General features: G+C 44.8%; 1 protein-coding gene across 1 annotated transcript in view; it reads left to right on the top strand.

Moving 5' to 3' along the window:
• Window positions 1–19,138, top strand: part of CLASP1 (cytoplasmic linker associated protein 1) — a 266,679-nt gene that overhangs the window by 55,404 nt on the left and 192,137 nt on the right. The window contains exons 3-6 of the mRNA XM_084643407.1: window positions 11,172–11,250; window positions 12,191–12,294; window positions 13,403–13,494; window positions 13,598–13,673. Of these exons, the coding sequence (XP_084499533.1) occupies window positions 11,172–11,250; window positions 12,191–12,294; window positions 13,403–13,494; window positions 13,598–13,673 (351 nt within the window). The remainder of the gene's footprint in view (window positions 1–11,171; window positions 11,251–12,190; window positions 12,295–13,402; window positions 13,495–13,597; window positions 13,674–19,138) is intronic.

The following is a 19,138-nucleotide window of genomic DNA, read 5'->3' as shown; positions in this document are numbered from 1 at the left end:
GGACTATGAAGTTGTTGCATACACATTAGAGTGTAGAGGAAGGGTGGTGATTGGCTGAGTTACCTCTGATAGCACAGTGGTCTAGGGTGGTTGGCATAGCATAGGATTTGCCCATGTGGTATACAGCTACAGTTAGGCATGTAAGTTGTAAGGTCAAAGTGGCTAAGAACTTAAAAATTGGATGGTAATAAACCATGAAACCCAGTGACAATTGAACCTGAATATATTCTGAACAAAGAGAGTTCTCAGCTGTGCTTGTAGCTGTATCCATCGCTTCACACTGACGCCTAAGACACTCTAGGCTTGAGAGGGACAATCCTGGAATCTTATTATATAGACTCTGCCCTGTTGTCTTATCTCGTTATAAAAGTCCTTCTGCCTGATGATAATGCAAGCAGGGAAGACCATGGAAGAGGGGTATGTCAATTACAATTGATCAGCCTCCATAAATCACTAGATGAGTCACGGTGGAAGGAAGCATTGGTTTTGTGGTTAAAATGGGACTGTGTGTTCAAGGACCTCAGTTGTTCATACTCTCTGTGATTGTGGGCAAGTCAGTTAGCTTCTCTGTGCCTCAGTTTACCCTTTAGTGTATTGGGGATCATGCTTGGGTGCCTCAGACATGTTGTGAAGCTGAATTCATGTTTGTAAAATGTTTTGAGAGCTTTAGATACAAGATGCCACAGCAGGGCTAAGTAATGTATTATTATTAGAGCATCAAATCACTTAAATGATTAATCCATTATGTATATAATCAACATGCATCTTTGAATGCTCAGCTTTCTCTAGCGTTTTCCATCTTTCAGCAATTTCTTGCAACACCTCTGGAGGTAGGTGAGCATTATCTCCCTCATACTGATGCAGAAATGGAGTCAGAATTTTAAGAGATTTTTTTCCCCTCAAAGCCGCACGGGGAGTTGGTGTGCGGGCCAGGATTAGAACCCGGGTATTCCTGGATTCTAGTCCAGTGATCAGATCACAAATCTGGGCTGTGTCTGTGGAAGGAATATGGACAGCTGAGGTTGAAAGTTAGGTTCATATTCATTTTAGTGAAGCCAGGGGGTCATACCATTCTGCAGTGGCATGGGGGGACAGTGTTCCCGGGGCAATTCTAAGATGTGGGCCTGCAGTCCCACTGCTGCAGTGTTTTCATGAGGTAAGGAGTCGAGTTACCAGCTCTGGCCGTCTTCTAGTAAATTGTTTTAAAGATTTGTGAATACCTTACTGTCTGAATTTCAGCCCCCCGAAATGGCTCTGTCAGATCAGCCCATGGGTCTCAGTCGCTTGTTACAGAGTCTGTTTCTGCACAGGGATGGCAAACATGACTCCCACACTAACCTGGAGTGACAGTGTCCTGCAGGCATGGTCTGGATAACTGGGTGTAATCCTCCTTCCTCCCCCCCTCCCCCGACTGTAACAAGGTGATCTAGGCAGGAACGGGTTATTCATGAAACAAACCGTGCGGTGATATGCAGCCCGCAAAATGCAGGACAAATATCTGATAGCCTGTCCCTGAGTCCTGACCGGCGGCTCAGCGGGGCGCAGGCAGGCAGGCTGCCTGCATGCCGTGGCCGGTGGCCCCACGCCGCTCCCGGACATGGGCAGGGCAGAGTGTGGCGGGGGCAGAGTGGGTGGGAGACTCTCTTTCTGGTCCTTATATGCTTTTATTCCTATTTTACGGGTGGGAAATTGAGGCCCAGAGAGACTAAATGACTTGGCTAAGGTCTCAGAGGAAGTCTGAGGCAGAGGAGGAACCTGAACCCAGGAATTGATGCCCAAGTCCTAGGCTAGTGCCCTAAGCACTGGACCATCCTTCCTGGCTCTCAGAGGAAATTGGTTTATGCCCCAAAGCATGTATCTTAATTTCCCAGATCATAGTCTTTGGTTTTTGTACAAATGCCCATGCTCATAAAACTGTCTAGCCCTCTTAAAAGTCTAGTCCCTGTATTTTTGCAGGACCATCACTCTCAGCTGCATTTCCTTGTGCTTTTCTCAACTTCCTGCCCTTTAATTCCATCGAGTCTCTTGCTCATGTATTATGTCAGCAGACTGCTCAGTTTTCACTGTGCTCATATAATACATTATGTCTGCGCCAGATCTCCTTGTGTGCGTTATGGCAGTTCCCAGAATATATTCCTGCAGGGGACTGACTCCAGCTACCCTTTTTATCTGTTTTAAACTGCCAACATTAAACAAATTCTCGACATCGTCTTTCTGGGATTTGCCTCAGCTCCCAGTGAATAACGTAAAGCTCTGGAATAAGTCTCGCTCCCATGGGATCGATAAAGGAAAGGGGGAATTTTCCACATCAGCTTTTGAATTTTTTTGAAAAAATTGTGTGATTCATCTAAATGTGGTGATTTAGTCATCTCATCACAGGGTCACGCCACCTGTTCCTGGGGCTCCTACCAGACAAAAGAATTGGCCTCCGTGCTTTGTCCCTTTGCACCATCGCACTGTGACAGGTGGGGAGAAGTGGAGACTCTCCTACAGGTGGGATGTGGAGTGGTCCCATGAACTTTGGAGCGGGGGAACAGTTCCTAACTTGTAGGCTCCACTTCCCATTTGTATCAAAGCTGTGATTGGCTTGAGAATGGCAAAGAAAACAGTGAGCTCGGGGTGGGTGGGTGTGGTGAGAGAGGGGAAGATGGGGAAATGAGCTGGTTGTTGGTCTCTCCTCTCTGCCCTTACCCCCAGAGCAGCTCTTGGGAATTGGTCCTGTGCTGCTCCTGGGCCACCAGGAAAGCCCTTGCCGCAGGAAGTGAAACTGAGTGGTGGAATCACATCAACATCACTTCCTCTAAGCGCCATTGGCACTCTATAGTCTGTTGATCTGCCTTAATGAGGAGGACCAGAGGTGTGATTCTCGTGCAGAAGTGAGAGGAATAAATGTGAGGGATGGGAAAGATGGAGAAGCAGGAAAAAAAAAAATATGGTGAGAACAGGAAGGGAAGCCGAAAGTAGCAGGGATACTTTGGGACCAAATCTGGACAGACCCTTGCAAATCACTCTGCTCCACTATCCTTCCCCTCTGACTGAAGGAGCAGCAGGGATGGGTCTGCAGGGAGCAACAGTCAGCCCCCATTAACTGGAGTAAGGGATGCTGCCATGCCTGTTGGCCTTTGAGGGGTGGCTGGAGAAGGTAAAAGGGGCCCAGTGTGGCGGGAGGAGAATTTGGGATTTTTATAGATGTTGCTGGAAGAGGAGAGGCAGCTCGGACAAAACGAAGTGGTGGAACCTGGGAAATGGAGTATGTGAGGGAGAAGGGTTAAAACACTGTTCAGTCCTGTCCACTGGGCACTGCCAATCTGAACTGTTTCATGTGCCGTGCTGAGATCCTGCAGTACCAATGTTTCCCATAGTGTAGGCAGGATCCTAGACTTGTATGGTCTCCTAGGTTGGGATCACAAACTGGTTTGGAAGCCCCCAGTCTTATGTGACTTTTCAGAGTGGTAGGCAGATCTTCGTTCCTAGGGCTTGTCTACACAAACATTTACTCTGTGGCGAGCTGGGGTGTGAGACTGCCCTGTGCTAGCCTGCCACACACTAAGGGTCTGCACGGATCCTGCTGATGCACACTAACAGTTTGTTGGTGCCTTTTAATCGCCTTCCGTTTCAAAGTGCCTTTGTCAGCTGCTCTGTGGACAACAAAGTGTCCTCCCAGCAGTCCATAGTGGAAGTCCTTGCTCTGGATGGAATGACTCAAATCAGCTTAATTTTAGATATGTGCAGAAAAGCAGCTGAGAAGTTTAAACTTCTGGGATGATTTTTTTTGCACTTATCCAAATTCAGAGCAGATGGCTGGATCCTTGTCAGCTTCTTAGAACACAAAAATGTTCGCCTTGGCGGAGCGTTCGAAGGGAAAAGCTGCCACAGCTGTAACCCTGTTGCTGCTGGTGAGAATGATCTCTGGTAAGTGACAAATCAATGGATCAGTCACTAAAATTGATGGTACTATTGTATAGTAACAACTGAAGGCCGTTTCTGTACCATACTTGATGCTTAAGCCAGAATGGAGGATGTCCAGTGCTTATATAGAGAGAGACTGGGCATTTTCTGTCTGATTTTCCTCACTCAGCCATTGATTTGATCTGTGACTTGGTCCAAGTAGTTTATGGCTTGTCTACATTAGAACATTGTACTGCTTTAACTATACGGGTATAGGTAAAGCGATATGATCCCGCCAGTGTGGATGCAGTTATACTGGTATAAAGGTGCTTTATGCTGATGCAGCTATTCCCATATAGGAAAGGGGATCATTATACTAGTATCAGTCACCTTTATACCAATAAAACTGTGCCTGCACTAGGTCATTTTACTAGTATAACTATAATGGAGAAAAATCCCACCCTTAACAAACAGTTATAGCAATACAAACACTGTGTGTAGACCAGACCTCAGACTTCAGTTTTCAAGTGTCCTCTAATTTTGGGTGCCTTTAGATTTTGGTTGCCCAACTTACACCATTAGGGGATGCTCATTGGCTCTGGAAACTAGGTCAGAGATGCATCAAATTGGGTACTCAGAAAGGGAGGCCTCTAAGTTAGTGAACATTTGAAGATGTAAAATGAGGATAATACTTCTTTCCTCAAAGGTGTGAAGCTTACCGTTTGTGGACAGATGATAATGTTACCTAGTGCTCATGTAATACTTTTTGTTTGTAGATCTCAAAGCACTTTCCAAAGGAGGTCACTACTTTGCAGTCCTACACCGCCGTATATCAGAGAATACTAATTATTATTTTGAATTTGTCAATATCTACTCATTTAGCCAGCTGAATTCTGGAAGGCACAAAACCTTATCCTTTTCGTAATAATTCTTTGCTCTTGTATAGCACTTTGCACTTGCAGATCTCGAAGCCTCATATGTAAGAAGTTCAGCATCATTATCCTGATTTTACAGATAGGGAAACTGAGGCACGGAGAATTCCCGGAGTTGCACAGCAGGCTGGTGATAGAGGGAGGAACAGAACCCAGGTCTCCTGACTCTGAATCGTCTACACTGTGCTGCTCCTCCCCCCTTTCTTTTTCTCTAAGCAGGGCTCTGAGAGCACATTTAGGTGCATCTTCCTTTTAGTCATGCTGGATCTTATTGACCGTTTCTGCTATGCCTGGTAAACGCTTGCAGTTATGCTGGAGTGATGGTAGCCTATGTGTCATCTCCACTACACAGGGCTGCCTCCAGGCTTTTCAGCAACACCCAAATATTAAAGGGCAGCCATTTTGTGAAGTCCTTTGAAGGCATTTTTTGATAGCTTGTAAAAAAGCATGAGATGTGACTTCCCTTTCAGCATTGGGAAGGGGGAATATTAAATTCTGGTAATTGACAGGAGCCTAGGACGCCAGGAGCAGACAGTGCTTTGAGTGTGAGCAGTTGGAGAGCAAGGCAGAGAGAGTCCGCTGTCAGCAATTAGCTGCTACAGCCGATACTGGGTTTTTTTTAAAAAAAGCCTCAGCAGATGGCAAGTGCATGAAATTCTGTTTGGCACGAATTGAGTATTGATAAGTTTGTGGAATCCCAGCAGCCACCACACAAGCATCTGCCAAGGAAGCAAGATAAATGGATGGGTGTATGTGTCTATGGAGCTCTGCACTGGCTCCTAATTGACTCTATTTGTCCTGAATTCAAGGTCCTTCAGAGCTCTTGATGGGTTGGATATGGATTGCTTCCCTCTCTCTGGCTCTCTCTAGAGGACCAGTACAGCTAACAGGCCTCAGAGTGAAAGCCAGTGGCAAAAATATGTGTTTTTTTTTGTGGAGGGCTGTGGAACTCCATGCCACTGGAGATCACAATAAGGTTAAGTCTTGCCACTTTCTTTGATCAGGCCTTCTTTCAGTAAAGAAGGCTAGTTCATTGCTGTCCCCAATGTAATTCTTCAGAAGCACTGTGCAGAGAACTGTGCCTTCTCTACATCAAAATTTGATTTGCTAATTCACGTATGTGGTGCCACAGGGAGGAGGGACGCATTAGAAATTCATAGCCAGATAGAAATAGTACAGGCAGGAAGATCATCTCCTTGCCACCCATTTCAGTTGCCAAACCTTCCAGCCGCCCCTTGTCCCATGTGCCAGACTCCCTTCACACCAGTTTCTCACATAGGACACCGTTCAGTGTTCTTAATTCATTCCTGGTTCAGCCAAAGCTTGCAGTGATGTCACAGGTAAACCGGGGTAACCTACACCAATGCAAGTTGCATTGCACTAGAGCAAACTATGTCTACATTAGGGGATTGTACTGGTGCAGCTCCATCCGTGGCTAAAATCCCATGACAGTAATATTAATAATACTTAGGTCTTATATAGCACTTTTCATCAGAAGATCCCAAAGGGCTTCATAAAGGAAGAAAGTATCATTAGCCACATTTTACAGATGGGGAAACTGAGTCATGGAGTGATGAAGTAATGAGGCCTAAAGAAGGCTGGATGGGGCCTATAGTCAAGATCTTACCCACTGCAATCAGCATCTTTTCAGCCACGGGTGGCTTTTCAAACCCTTGATAGATCTTGAGCAGGTCCAGTGGGACTTCCCAGGTGTAATATGCTGACTTTTCTGCCCCTGCAGCCTCTTGCAGCTTTGGGAGTTGGGTGAAAGATCATGTGTGGTAATCAAATCCTGATATCCGGAGTGGCAAACAATAGCACGGGGTCATCATCACTACAGATTTTTATATAGCACTGTAATTACAGTGGTGGTTTGGGTCTAGGGCTAATTTTAAATTCTGATTAGAAATACAGATAAGTAAAAGTCTTAGGAGGCTTAGCTGCTCTTCCATTGTCTGATCCTAGGGGCTGGGGGAGGGGGCGGAGGTTAATTGTTGGTTTTATATTTAGACTGGATGAGTCCCACTCTTGTTCCTCTCACTTTCCCAAGCATGTTACAAGGCAATTAAAGTTGGATGAGATCGGTGCCTGACTCCCTTCGGAACAGGACCTGCCATTGGAGCTGGAGTAGTGCTGAGAGTTCTGCGGATAGTGGCACACAGCATGCACACTGTTCCTTCTTAGCAAGAGATGCTGTCGTGTAACGTATGTCCCAGATGTGAGTAACTGTGAATGTTATCCAGGGTCTAAATATCTTGTGGAATTGCTTAAACAAGAATATTCTGCCACTCAGGCCTGGTCTATACCTAAAATTTAGATTGACCTAGCTTTGTCACTCTGGGATGTGAAAAATTCACATCACTGTGAAATGTTGTTAAATTGACCTAAGCCCTGGTAAAGACACAGCTAGGTTGATGGATGAATCCTTCTATCAACCTAGCTACTGCCTCTCAAGGGAGGTGGATTAACTAGAGTGATTGTGGACCTCCTTCCGTCCCTGTAGCAAGGATCTATGCTGCAGCTGTGCCGTTCAGTATCTGTATGTAGACAAGCCCTCAGCTGATAAGACAGTTTCAGGATTCCCTGGGGTTGCGTTTTATGTAGGACCTACGCTGTTGTGCTTTGCTGTTGCACTGCCAAAAGGAGCACAGAGTAACTGACGGAGTATGTGGATAATGGTAGGGCCTGATCCAACTCCCTTAGAAGTCAATGGTCAAACTCCCAGTTGCTTCAGTGGTATAGAGCCCAGTCCCTGGTGCATAAGTATGGATGTGAAAATGAGCCAATATAGGGGCAAATCCTTTGATGTAGAGGAAAGGACCAAACAAGGCAAAGACCCTTTACTTCCTAGAAAAAACGACGAGGAATCCTTGTGGCACCTTAGAGATTAACAGATTTATTTGGGCATAAGCTTTCTTGGGCTATAACCCACCATGCATTTGATGAAGTGGGTTATAGCCCACAAAAGTGTATGTCCAAATACATTTGTTTGTCTCTAAGGTGCCACAAGGACTCCTCATTGTTTTTGCTGATGCAGACTAACACGGCTACCCCTCTGAAACCTTTACTTCCTAGGTCCTCCTGCCAGCATGCAGAGTTAAAAAACACACTTTATAAAGTATTTGACTGTGTCCCTTTAACTGGTGGAAAAATACTTAACCAGTGGGAGATGCTTTACACTGATGAGCTGGGTAGCTGGAAGTTACAGAAGATTACGGACTAAACTAGCAGCGCCTGGGCTTTTTCCATTCCAACTCCCCAGAAATTGTTGTTTTATCTCATTTCACATCAGTGTTTCAGTTTAAACTGGATCTGCATCCTTCATGTTACCGAAAGGGCTACTCCAGTTTCTTTTACCTAATCATGGGTGTCTCTACTAGCAAGCATACTCATTAAGAGTGTTTCATCACCAAATCTTTGTATGCTAAGTAATTGCAAAAACAGCATAAGCACCAGTAATTGCCAAAGAAAGTGAAAACACTGTATGAAGGATGGTGATTGAATGATTAAATGTATAGAGGTTTTTATTAGTGTACACCATAGTATAATAGACTTTGTAATAAACTTAAACTTTACTGAGAGCCCAAATGTGCAAATTTATATTTCTTATTGCTCATAGTTCTTTGCATGATAATTTGCATAGACCCCTGTTTGGAATAAAATTAGAAACAGAGTGAAAAACACAGGGCGGAGACATGGAGTCTGGGCAGTTTTTCTGCACAGAAATTTGCAAAACACTGGACTGGGTAGTGTATTTAAAAAACAAGCACCCCACCCGCCTCACCTTGCTCTTTCATTCCCAAGTGGGTAGTAACACACGCTGATGTAATGATGACATGACTTCATTATCATAGCACAGCCCTCTCTTCTCTTTGATCATCCTTGTAGTGTCTGTATGTTATGGGAACCTTTTTGCCCTCTAGGCTGAGGAAGAGTTTTCATATTAAATTGGAATACTTTTCAGATTTATTCTGTAAACTCTGTCACATTTTATAAGCAAATGTATCGGCTTTATAAATCACAACATGCTTAGGCTGCATAGTACTGCGGGTAATTTAAGGTATTGCCCTGGAATAGGAAATCTGCAGGGAGAGACTTGCAAAGAGAAATTTTAAGGAAGCTTTATAACAAACGTAAGTTTAATTAAACATTCCTAACAATCATAACTCAACCTTGCAGAACTGTTCTTGTTTTTGCAACACTGAATAGGTAAACTGAGCTGTCTGTTTGGGGGAATAGACAGTGTGTATGTTGCTTACAAAGAGGGGAGCAATTATTGCTGATTCCTGTTTTGATGATTTGCTAAAGGCATCTTTTCAAGGCTTGGTTAAAGGGAATAAGTGAAGTAGATACACTTCGGTCTTGAGCTTAAAATGGTGAGTTTAGCAAAGATCCTTGCGCCATCTAGTGGTTATTCTTCTAATTACTTGTTCTGTATAGAGAGAAACGGGAAGGTGCTTTCCCGATGCACGTTTGCCCCCTCCCTCTCCGTTTTATTCTTGCAAAGATGATAAAACGGAGGGTGGGGAAAAATAATCCGTAATCCACAGAGTCTCATCGATACCGGCTAAGGGTGGTGAAAGGAAAACAGAAAGCGAAACACAAAGGATTTACATTAAGCAGACCCAATTAATATTAATCTGTTTTTACAACGAATTAGAAGGTTGCATCAATGAGCAGGTTCCAAAAATTGCACCACATTAAAGCAAAAGCCTCAGCGGGCGCTCATGTGTTGTGTTGGCGTTAGCAGTACTGTTCTCACTATACGTTCATTGAACAGTAACGCAACCCCAAGATAAGGACGGTTAGCGAAAGCGCCTAATGGGAATGCGGGGAGGGACTCTGCATGGCTAGTTCGCTTGTGGCGACGGCGTGTTTTGAGCACGCCTTTTTCATTCGTGGCTTCTCTTAGGGACGGAGTCCATCACGGTACAGTGTCTAGGTCTGTCATTTTTATGTCGGTTAATGCCGTTTTAATACTTTTTCGGCCGACAGTCACGACTGTACCCATAATGCACTGCGCCACCTAGCGTGCTTATTTGCATATTCCGCTGGCGAACCTTCCTTCGGAGTTTCAGAGTAGAGTGAATGAACAGTCTCACAGCAAAGTTTGTGGCATTAAATGGGAATGAAGAAGTGGTTAAATGCATCCTTTTTTGCATTTTTCTTTGGGCTGATTGATATTTATGCACGCATTGATGGAACTGAGGATAGTAATAATAAATAATGATCTAAAATTTAGACAGCTTTACTAAATTTTTATGAAAGATCACCCGCCCTTTACCACAATGATGTTAATATGATGTTAATAAAAACAGACACGTACTTAAAACCAAACCACCAATTGACTGATATTTTACTTGCCCTAAGAGAGTGGGGTGGGTAGAATTTTGCCAGGCTAACTTAATATGCATAAAGCAGTTTACCACTATTAAAATTGTAATAGTAATAAATGGTAGTTTATTACTTACCACTTATTTATTATGCTTAACAAAGAATACATAGCACTTTATTAATTATAATTATAATAATATTAATTAATATTATTAATTATAATTAGCATGTCTGTAACTTTTTATTAATTAACAAGATATCATTAGGTGGATATTCTTCATTAGCATTTATTTAGCACTTTGCAAAATATGCAGTGCTTTCAAATAATACTACCATCCAGTTCTTATATAGGGCTTTTTCATCAGCAGATCTCAAAGCCCTTTACAATCTCTGAATGTTTTTTAAATTGTTATCATTATTTATTAAAGGGGTACTATAAACTTTAAAGAAAAAATCATGATTGTATTCCAAGTAACACTGTTGACAAACACTTTCACTTTCAATAAAAAAAAATCTATTTACTCGTCCCTATTTATTGCTGTTAGTTTAATTTTTTTCTAAACTTGGATAATAAATACAATTAACGCAGTTGCATTATACATTATTTAGTAATACATTATAATTAATATCAATAAATTATCAATCAATAAAAAATAGAAATAATAAATTGCAAATATATATAATAAATAATTTAAGAACATGTCCGTGAAAGTGATTATAATGATTGATTGTATGGACTGCAATTTGTTTAAAAATCGGTAATCCTTTCCTTGCTCCTCTAAAGTAGGTAAGTAATCTTCTTTACGGTCATATTCTATGCTGGGCAGTGGGCAGATCTAAATGGCATACATTGCAGTGGAACTCCTTATATGATGCATGAAAGGTTTGTTTTTCTTTTATGAGCACATTTATTCCAGCATTGCTGCTGCAGTGGGAAACCCCTTCAGTCTTGCCTATCCTGGTGTCTTGTGCCTGACTGCACGCTAACATGCTGTCTTTGTTGTTGTGTGTTTGCAGGTGGTTCTGCTGGGGATGGACATCCTGTCTGCACTAGTGTCACGGTTACAAGATCGCTTTAAAGCTCAGATAGGCACAGGTAAAGTATAAGGGATCGTTAGCCCATCTGAAATATATTTGGCCAAATTCTGCCCTCACTCACACCCGGGCAGCCTGTCATTTAAAGAAGGTTACTTGGCTGTAATAGAGAAACAGAAATATGGTCCACTGTCACTAATCTGGATTATTTTGTTAACCTTCCATATACCATAGAGGCTGCATCATCAGGACTGGTACTTCACAGCTTCTGCCACTAAAATAGCATGAGTAAAGTGTCAGACTCTGGCCCTAAATGATTAGCCTCTATGCTGAGTCCCCTTGTTGCTGTGTATGCTCTCATCCGCTATGGAGCCAGCAGAGCCCCCAACCAACACCTAGTCACAGGAGCACAGCTTAAATTCCGTGGAGGATTTGACTTTAACCAGCTGAGAGGGAGAGAGCACTGTCTGGTTCAGCACAGATTTGGGTCTGGAGAATTTGCGCCGTCGTCTGTAAAACAGGGAGCCAGTAGTGCATTCTCAGTGTCCTAGGGTTTTTGTTAAGATTTTGTTCGTGTTTTATTTGGGAGAAATCTCTGGGTTCTCCCCTGAATAGCCTTGTGTTCTCCATTCTCATTCTGGAGACCACTCTGCCTCTGCAGTACTTCCTGTCTTAGTTGCCGGCCTCTGCAACAAGGACGGTACATTGCTGCTTCCTTCTTCCTTAGCGGTCACAGAGTACCACTGTCATAATGATTACATCTTAATTAATGCAAAACTGTCAAGATCTCAGTCCTGAGAGGTACTGAGTGCTGTCCGTTCTATGGGTGCTCAGCACCTTTCAGGGTCAAATCACAGACAAGTGAGTGGGGACAAACTTTACATTGTGGGTTAGTGAGGTCCCAGAATTCTCTCTGCTTTGCTGAAGTGTGTGTATGTGATTTTAACTACGATACTCTTTGGCTTTTTTTCTGATAGACTTTGGTGTTTTGTTTTTTCCAGTGTTGCCCAGTTTACTTGACAGGCTGGGAGATGCTAAAGACTCAGTGCGGGAGCAGGATCAGGCTCTGCTACTAAAAATTATGGAACAAGCTACTAATCCTCAGGTATAGTAATGACTCATTTGGAATACACTGAACGTGTTCACAAAGAACCTATGTCAGAATCCGTATTTATGACCTGCCATAAAGTCACCTTCCCCAATGGGTGCATGCTAACTGGCCCGTTGTCTCCATGTCCACAGGATAATCTCCCAAGGTGGTTATGGAGAATGGATCATGTTTACACCAGCTGCAGTTAGATCTGGGAGGGATGGTTTATTAATGTTCTAAACCTTAGGTTCCAATCCCAGCAGAGTGAAATTGACTTATTCCTCTTCTGAGTTAGGTCCACTGAGAGCTACACAGTTTACTGGGCTTGGATCTTTCAGATGACTACTATATAACCCAGGACCTTTCTGTTCTCATGGATGTTAATGATCCTCTGATACTTTCTGTAAAATGAGGGCTTTGTCCCTGGCCAATATTTTCTCTCTTCCCTCACAGTTGTTACTGAAACTCTACCTACCGCATTTCAATGGTGATGCACATGTATTGTTTGGAAAGATTCTTTGGGATCTTGGGAAATGAAAGGTGCTATGTAAACACGCTCTCTGGCTCTACCTGCTTGTCTAGGAGCGCACCAGTTTCTGAGCGTTGCCCCCCTGTCTCTCCTAATTTCTGATTTGTCCCAAGATTTTAGGGAAGAAAGAAAGGTAGGGATGGACACAGCATCCTGCACTGTTTAAATGCTCACTAGCTGATGCTTGTGCTTCCCTACCCCACAGCCCAGAGCTCTCTGGTGCATAGGAACTGGGGCACAGCTGGGAGATGGGTGTGTTTGAGCATTAGCCAGGGCTCCACTAGAGGAGGGGCAGTCGCAGGTGTCACAGGTGCTGTGCCTTGGGGGTTGGCAGGTCTGTGCTGGTAAACCGGTGTTATGTTAGCTAGCAGTGAGTTACTGAAAGGCTCAACAAAGAACAAAAGATTAGTCACTTTTGAGATTAATACAGTCGTCCTGAAGCTTCCACCCAGAAATCCTCCTAGTCTTTTGTGTGTGGGCACAGAGTTTATATTTAAATCCAAGGGATGATAAATTGTGCCAGAGCTGGAAAAGAAAACCCCACCCACTCTATTTTTCCTCTTCTCTTTCCACCCTCTTTTCTGTCTTCTGCAGTATGTGTGGGACAGACTGTTGGGAGGATTCAAACACAAGAATTTCCGGACGAGAGAAGGGATTTGCCTCTGCCTTATTGCAACCCTCAACGTGTAAGTCAGGACCTGTCATAGACCTGGGTTACTAGGTTCCGAGTGTTATACATTTAAAAAAACAAACCAAAAATTCATACTCATGCACTTTCTTTTCTCCTAGATCCGGAGCTCAGAGTTTAACACTGAGTAAGATTGTGCCACATATATGTAACTTACTTGGAGATCCAAACAGCCAGGTAAGTCTTTGGTGAAACTCCATGTTAAATTCCATATTTACTGGAAGGGAGAGGGGTCTGACTGTCACTCACAATAAGCAGAACTCTAAATTTTGAGTGGTACATTGACTGTGTGTGCTTAGTACCAGCCATTGGTGAAGTTTGCAACTTCACCATTTATGAAAAGTCCTGGTTTAGTTTTGCATAATATGATTTTAGGGCATGCCTAGTTCTGTTCTCAGTGACTCTATGGTAAATATGAAGTGATTTCACTGGAGTTGCTCTGGGTTTATATTGGTGTCACCAAAATAATAAGAGAGTCAAATCTGAAAAGACTGAAATCATGACAATAGTTAACGCCATGTGCAGCAGTGTGAGTTGCATGGGATATTGGGGCTCTGGCCATCTGAGTAAATTCAAGAGAAGATATGAAAGAGATGCATGAATCCAGTCTGTCTTTGTTTAGTGCCTTGTGTCCTAATCAGGGAAATGGCAGTGATGTGCTGCTAGACTAGAGTTTTTATAAGGACGTTCCTCAAAAATATCCTATCAAAATCCGTGATACGTTTCCAACCCCCTGTGTAAAAATGGTGCTGTTCCCCCAACATTCCAGTCCTCCTTTCCTTCTCCCCCAGAGAATCCAACAAGTCAATACGTGTATCCTCTCCCAACTCCATTAGAGTGATTTCTACTGCTGTAGGGCCTCTCACCCTGAGAAGGGTGGGGGCCCAATTTCTCTAAGTGCTCCGCTAAGGCCGGGAAGAGGCAAAGCCTGCCCTGAAGAGCTTACAATCCACTTGGAAACAAGATACAAGAAGTGAAAGTAGGAAACAGGAAGGGAGAAGGTGGGGAAGGGAAGACAAAGGAAAGGGCAATGAGATAGTGTTGTCATATAGGGCAACTTCCTGGTTCCCAGTGGTTGGAAATTACCCTGTCTTGCTCCCATCACACCGTGAGTCTCACTCCCCCTTGCATCATGGATGCTCCTCTAGGTGTTCCCCTACCTGGCAGCTGTCTCTGGCTGTTGGTTGGGTGGGATGTAGTGTTGGGCTGGGTGGTCGGTTGGAGAATAGGTGCCCCATGATTCTTGATTTGGGCAGGTCTCTCTTCTCTCCACTCCCCCAGACTACTGGGGGTCTCCCCTAGCTGCTGTGAGGAGTTGGGTGAGGGAGAGTGTTCCCCTGGCTGGTGTAATGGGCTAAGAAGAAGAACTGGTTACCCCTGAGAGTTGGTAAAGGGAGGGGGAATGGAGATCCAAACTCCCTTCCAGTACTGACTTTTCAAACTCTGGGCAGGGGATGGGCCGGCAGGCTCTCTGGCCGGGGAGAGAGATGGGCTCCAGAACTCTGGCTCAGTGCCCAGACGGTGATTGTTTGGACACGTCTTCTCTCTCTCTCTTCTTTGTGTGCTGTTGAGCAGCCAGCAAGCGTGTGAGGGGAGCAGCCCTCCCACCCTGCGCACTCCTCTTGGTGCCTAGTACATCTCACAGTCTCACATTTCCTCATTGTCCTCCAGAGCTCCCCCAAAGCAGTGCTTGTGGGGCAAAGAGGAGTAGCCTGGCCTGCCCAAACAACAACGAAACCACACAACAATCAGACACAAAGTACTGTGCCTGCGTACCTTTTTAAATCTTCACAATAGTGAAAAACACTAACCCATTTGGCTACGGTCAAGTGCACTGTCAGTTTAATAAATGATGCTTCCTCTGTTAGGGGCCAGTAGATCCCGCCCTTCCTGGGAGGGGAAGGGAGACCGGATGGTGTGGAAGGAGAGGGATGGACCTTGTGATCTGATAACACTTCTTTCTCTATCTCCGGCTGCCTATTTTCTTCCCTCTGAGAATTACTGTTGTAAAGCTGCATTTGCAGAACGTTGAGGAACACTGCCCTCTGTTGGCTGAATGAGATATAGCAGAAGCAGGGAAATGGTGTTTTGTTTTGCTTTGCTTCCCTTTGCTACAGAGATGCGAGTTGTATTGTTGAGGGTTTTGTTTTTACCAGCGGAGGAATTTTTTTTAAAACTAGCATTGTTTTTGAGTGATCATTTAGCAATTTTCCTTATCCCAATAAACTCTTGATATGGCTCTTTAGTTACATGCATTTAGACTATTCTGATTGAGGACAAGAGACCAAAGGATTTTAACATAAAGAACTTAAAAGCATTTTAAAAATTGTATTATTATAAATAAAGAAAAGCCACTATTGATACAGCCAAGTTTTATACCTGTGTTTGCCCCATGGTGACTCCATCTTTTATGGCATGAGTATTTATTTAGGCCACGATCCTACAAACATGTTCACGTCCAAGTAACCTTATACATGTCATCCCATTAAACTCAGTGGGACTACTCAGGCTCATAAAATAATTTATGTCCATGACTGGGGTTCCTAGGCACTATGTTAATACAAATAATAAATAATAATAAGTGTTTGCAGGGTTGGGGCCTTAGGCTGTAGGTTTTTTATAGTGACTTTTCCTTAGAAAGCACGAGTTTCTCATGGTGACTTTTTAGAGGAAGCATCAGTGTTCTTTTACCTACCCCTTCAGAGCCATGCTTTCACCTGTGCCAATTACAGTCTCCCATCACCTGCTCCCCTTTCCCAGCTGAGAAAGTGTTTGCCTCAGAGTCTTGCTCTGGAATCTTCATTCCCCGCATCACCTCAAGGGGAACAGGCAGCAATGGTCAAATCTTCAGCTGAGGGTAGGAGATCTGCTCGTCCTTCCTTTGTTTGTAGCAGGACCAGTAGCCTCTCTTCAGCTCCATGCAGTGGGAACCAGTGAGGCTTTGTTGTTTTAAGGGCTAGTGGGGTCTTAGCTCGCTCCTGCCACCTCTACAATGTCACAGGCTCAAAGAAAGCCCCAGAATTCCTGGCATGTTCATGAACCCACTAACATCTTACCCCCACAGTAATGTGGTAGGATGCTGGGTAGTGTAATGTGGTTGCTTTCTGTGTGTTGGCTTAGGATGATCCTGCCGACTCACCTGTGGCTTTGATTTGTTTGGTAACTTGTGTCTTACTCAGGCTGATAGCATGTGATGCTGGACCTTGGTATTCTCTAGGTAGATAGTTTGGGTTCTGTCATATTTACCCTTTTAATCTTTGTTCTATAGGAGCCCCAGGCTCTCCCTCGTTTTTAGCTCCTTGTTACATCACAGGTAAAGATGGTGACCCATTAAAGAAGGTTTGTCCAAGAAAAAGAAAGAGGACTTTCACTTCTGATCTTGTTCTGAGATCTGTCCCACTCCTTGTGCACTGTCCTTCAGCAATCGCTACAGCTCCTCAGTCTTTAATTGGGTCTAAAATAACCTCCTAAATTGGCCAGCAAGGGGTACATCCCCTGTACACCATACTGGGTGCATCCCTTTATGTAGGGGGTGGATAGATGGGTCTCTGCAACTGAACAAATGGTTTTGGGAGATTCCTCCTAACTTGATCTCCAACATCAGTGTCATCTTGTCATTGGGCTATCTCCTGTCCTTGTTCTTAGATGGCTGACAGCCTGGTAGCAGAGCAGGGGCACTGAGTGTGAGGGTCTTTCCGAAGTCCTCTACTGGTTAGGGAACCGAATGTGACAGAATAAGTGTCTGCCCGTGACTGTGTCAAGTCCTTGAGAGTTCTTTCTACCAGTGCACCCTGCGGGGGAGAGCAGCGAAGGGTTGAAGATTAAAAGATCAAGGATTCTAAAGGAATGCCCTCTGTTTGGCCAAAAGCCGAACACAGGGTGGATGTCACCAGCTTCTGCTGACTTTGGCCAGTGACTTTGTTTGGCCTGGCCAGATTGTTTAGCATAAGTAGTTAATATTTCAAGGGACCATTAAAGGTGAAGGGGCTTGCTAACACCTTACCAGTCATCGGGAGGACAGAAAGGGGAAGGGGAGGTTTGTTAGTGGGCTACTGGTTGTTGTAATAAGCCATAACTCCAGCGTCTCTGTGTCTGAGAGCAGAGTCCATTGCCCTGTGAGTTTCCAGCCTGCCAGCCCTGTGCAGTTGCTCCCATCAGCCACTGGTCCGAGATGTAAAGGGAAGCTCTGGTGGAATGTTGAAGGCCAGTAGGAGCCTGAGTATGGCCTTGGTTCCAGAACCTGGTGAGAGGGGCAGTTGCGCCCGGAGACACAGCGGCAGTTGACTGAGCAGACAAATGGCTGAGTAAGGAATTTGGGGGAGGGAGGGCAGGGAGATGACCCTCAGCATGCACAGGGCTGCCATTCGTCCTCTCCACCTTCTGTGCTAGGGCTCAGGCTGCAGGGGCAGAGAAATCCTGTGATTGCTTCCTGCCCTGCCCTCCCCTCCCTTCCCCATAGGCGGTGCTGCAGCTTAGTGCTGCACCTGCCGGTTGCCATGGGGATGGCGGGAAGAAGTGCTGTGGAGGGTCCGGCCTGGAGAGGAGAAGGGGAAGGGGGCACTGAACTGGCAGCATGTGGGGGAAAAGGGGATGCTGGGGCCTGAGAGGGGGAAATATGGGGATAGGTAGGAGGAGAGGGGAGAAGAGGAGGGGAAAGAGGTGAATGGCGGTATGGTGGGAGAGAGGAAAGGAAAGAAAACTTGTCAAGGGCAGAGGAAAATGACTAAAAGCCCCTGGGGCAGGTGGGCCAGAACTCAGGGGCCTGGGAGAAAGCAGAGACCCTGCTAGGAGAAAGCTCTGCAGTGGGGGGGATGGAGCTAGACAAGTGTGAGCAGCAGCTGAGGTGCTGTGCCACGTGCTGGCTGTTGTCTCCTTGGCAATCTTTCTTCTGCAGCCATATTGCCAGGGGTTCCCCTGCCAGCTGCCACCTCTGGACCTCCCCCTCCCTGGGTGGGGTGTATGTTTGACATTGTGGAGGGGAGTGTAGGTAAGTTAATGCTAGTGGTGGGCATTTCTTCCCCACATCTTTGCAGGGAGGGAGAGATTGCAGGCGTCTTCCAGAGTACACTCTCCCCACCTGCAGAGCCTGATTGAAGGCGGTGGCTTACCCTGTTCTGGGCTTAGGTCTTTTCTGCCCATGCAGGTGCTGGGGTGATATAGTTCAACTGGCTGCTGAGCACATCTCTTGCAAACCAGAAAACATCTTCTTTTTACATGCAAAGTTCTTACTTTATGTTCTGCCAAGAAGCCACGTCAGTCATTAACCCTAGCTGTGCCAAGATTAGACTATCCCCCTGGTGTTTGAGGCACCTATTGCCCTGGTATCAGTTGCCTTGCATTAACAATATCAGCCCAAAGCATGAAAAATCATGATTAGTTTGTTGGTATGGTTGATCTGCTGCTGCACTAAAGTTGTATTGAAATCTGTTCTGTACTAAAGATACTAGGGGTTTTGTTACTCTCTTACCGTTCTCTGTCTACATCTACGTCTGCGGCAATGTGACTCTTTCCTTGCTGGGTAACATAGTCTGGGTCTATATCAGGAGGGAGCCTGTAGCCAAGGCAATTTTGCAGTGGTAGTTTTGTGGCATTTTATTTTTCATTAGGAGATTGGTCTGTCTCTGCAGAATCTAAGGACCGAA

This window comes from Lepidochelys olivacea (genome assembly GCF_965140295.1).
Source record: "Lepidochelys olivacea isolate rLepOli2 genome assembly, chromosome: 11".
Classification (NCBI taxonomy): domain Eukaryota; kingdom Metazoa; phylum Chordata; order Testudines; family Cheloniidae; genus Lepidochelys; species Lepidochelys olivacea.
Note: the sequence above shows the minus strand (reverse complement) of the source record. Positions and strands in the feature narration are given on the sequence as shown.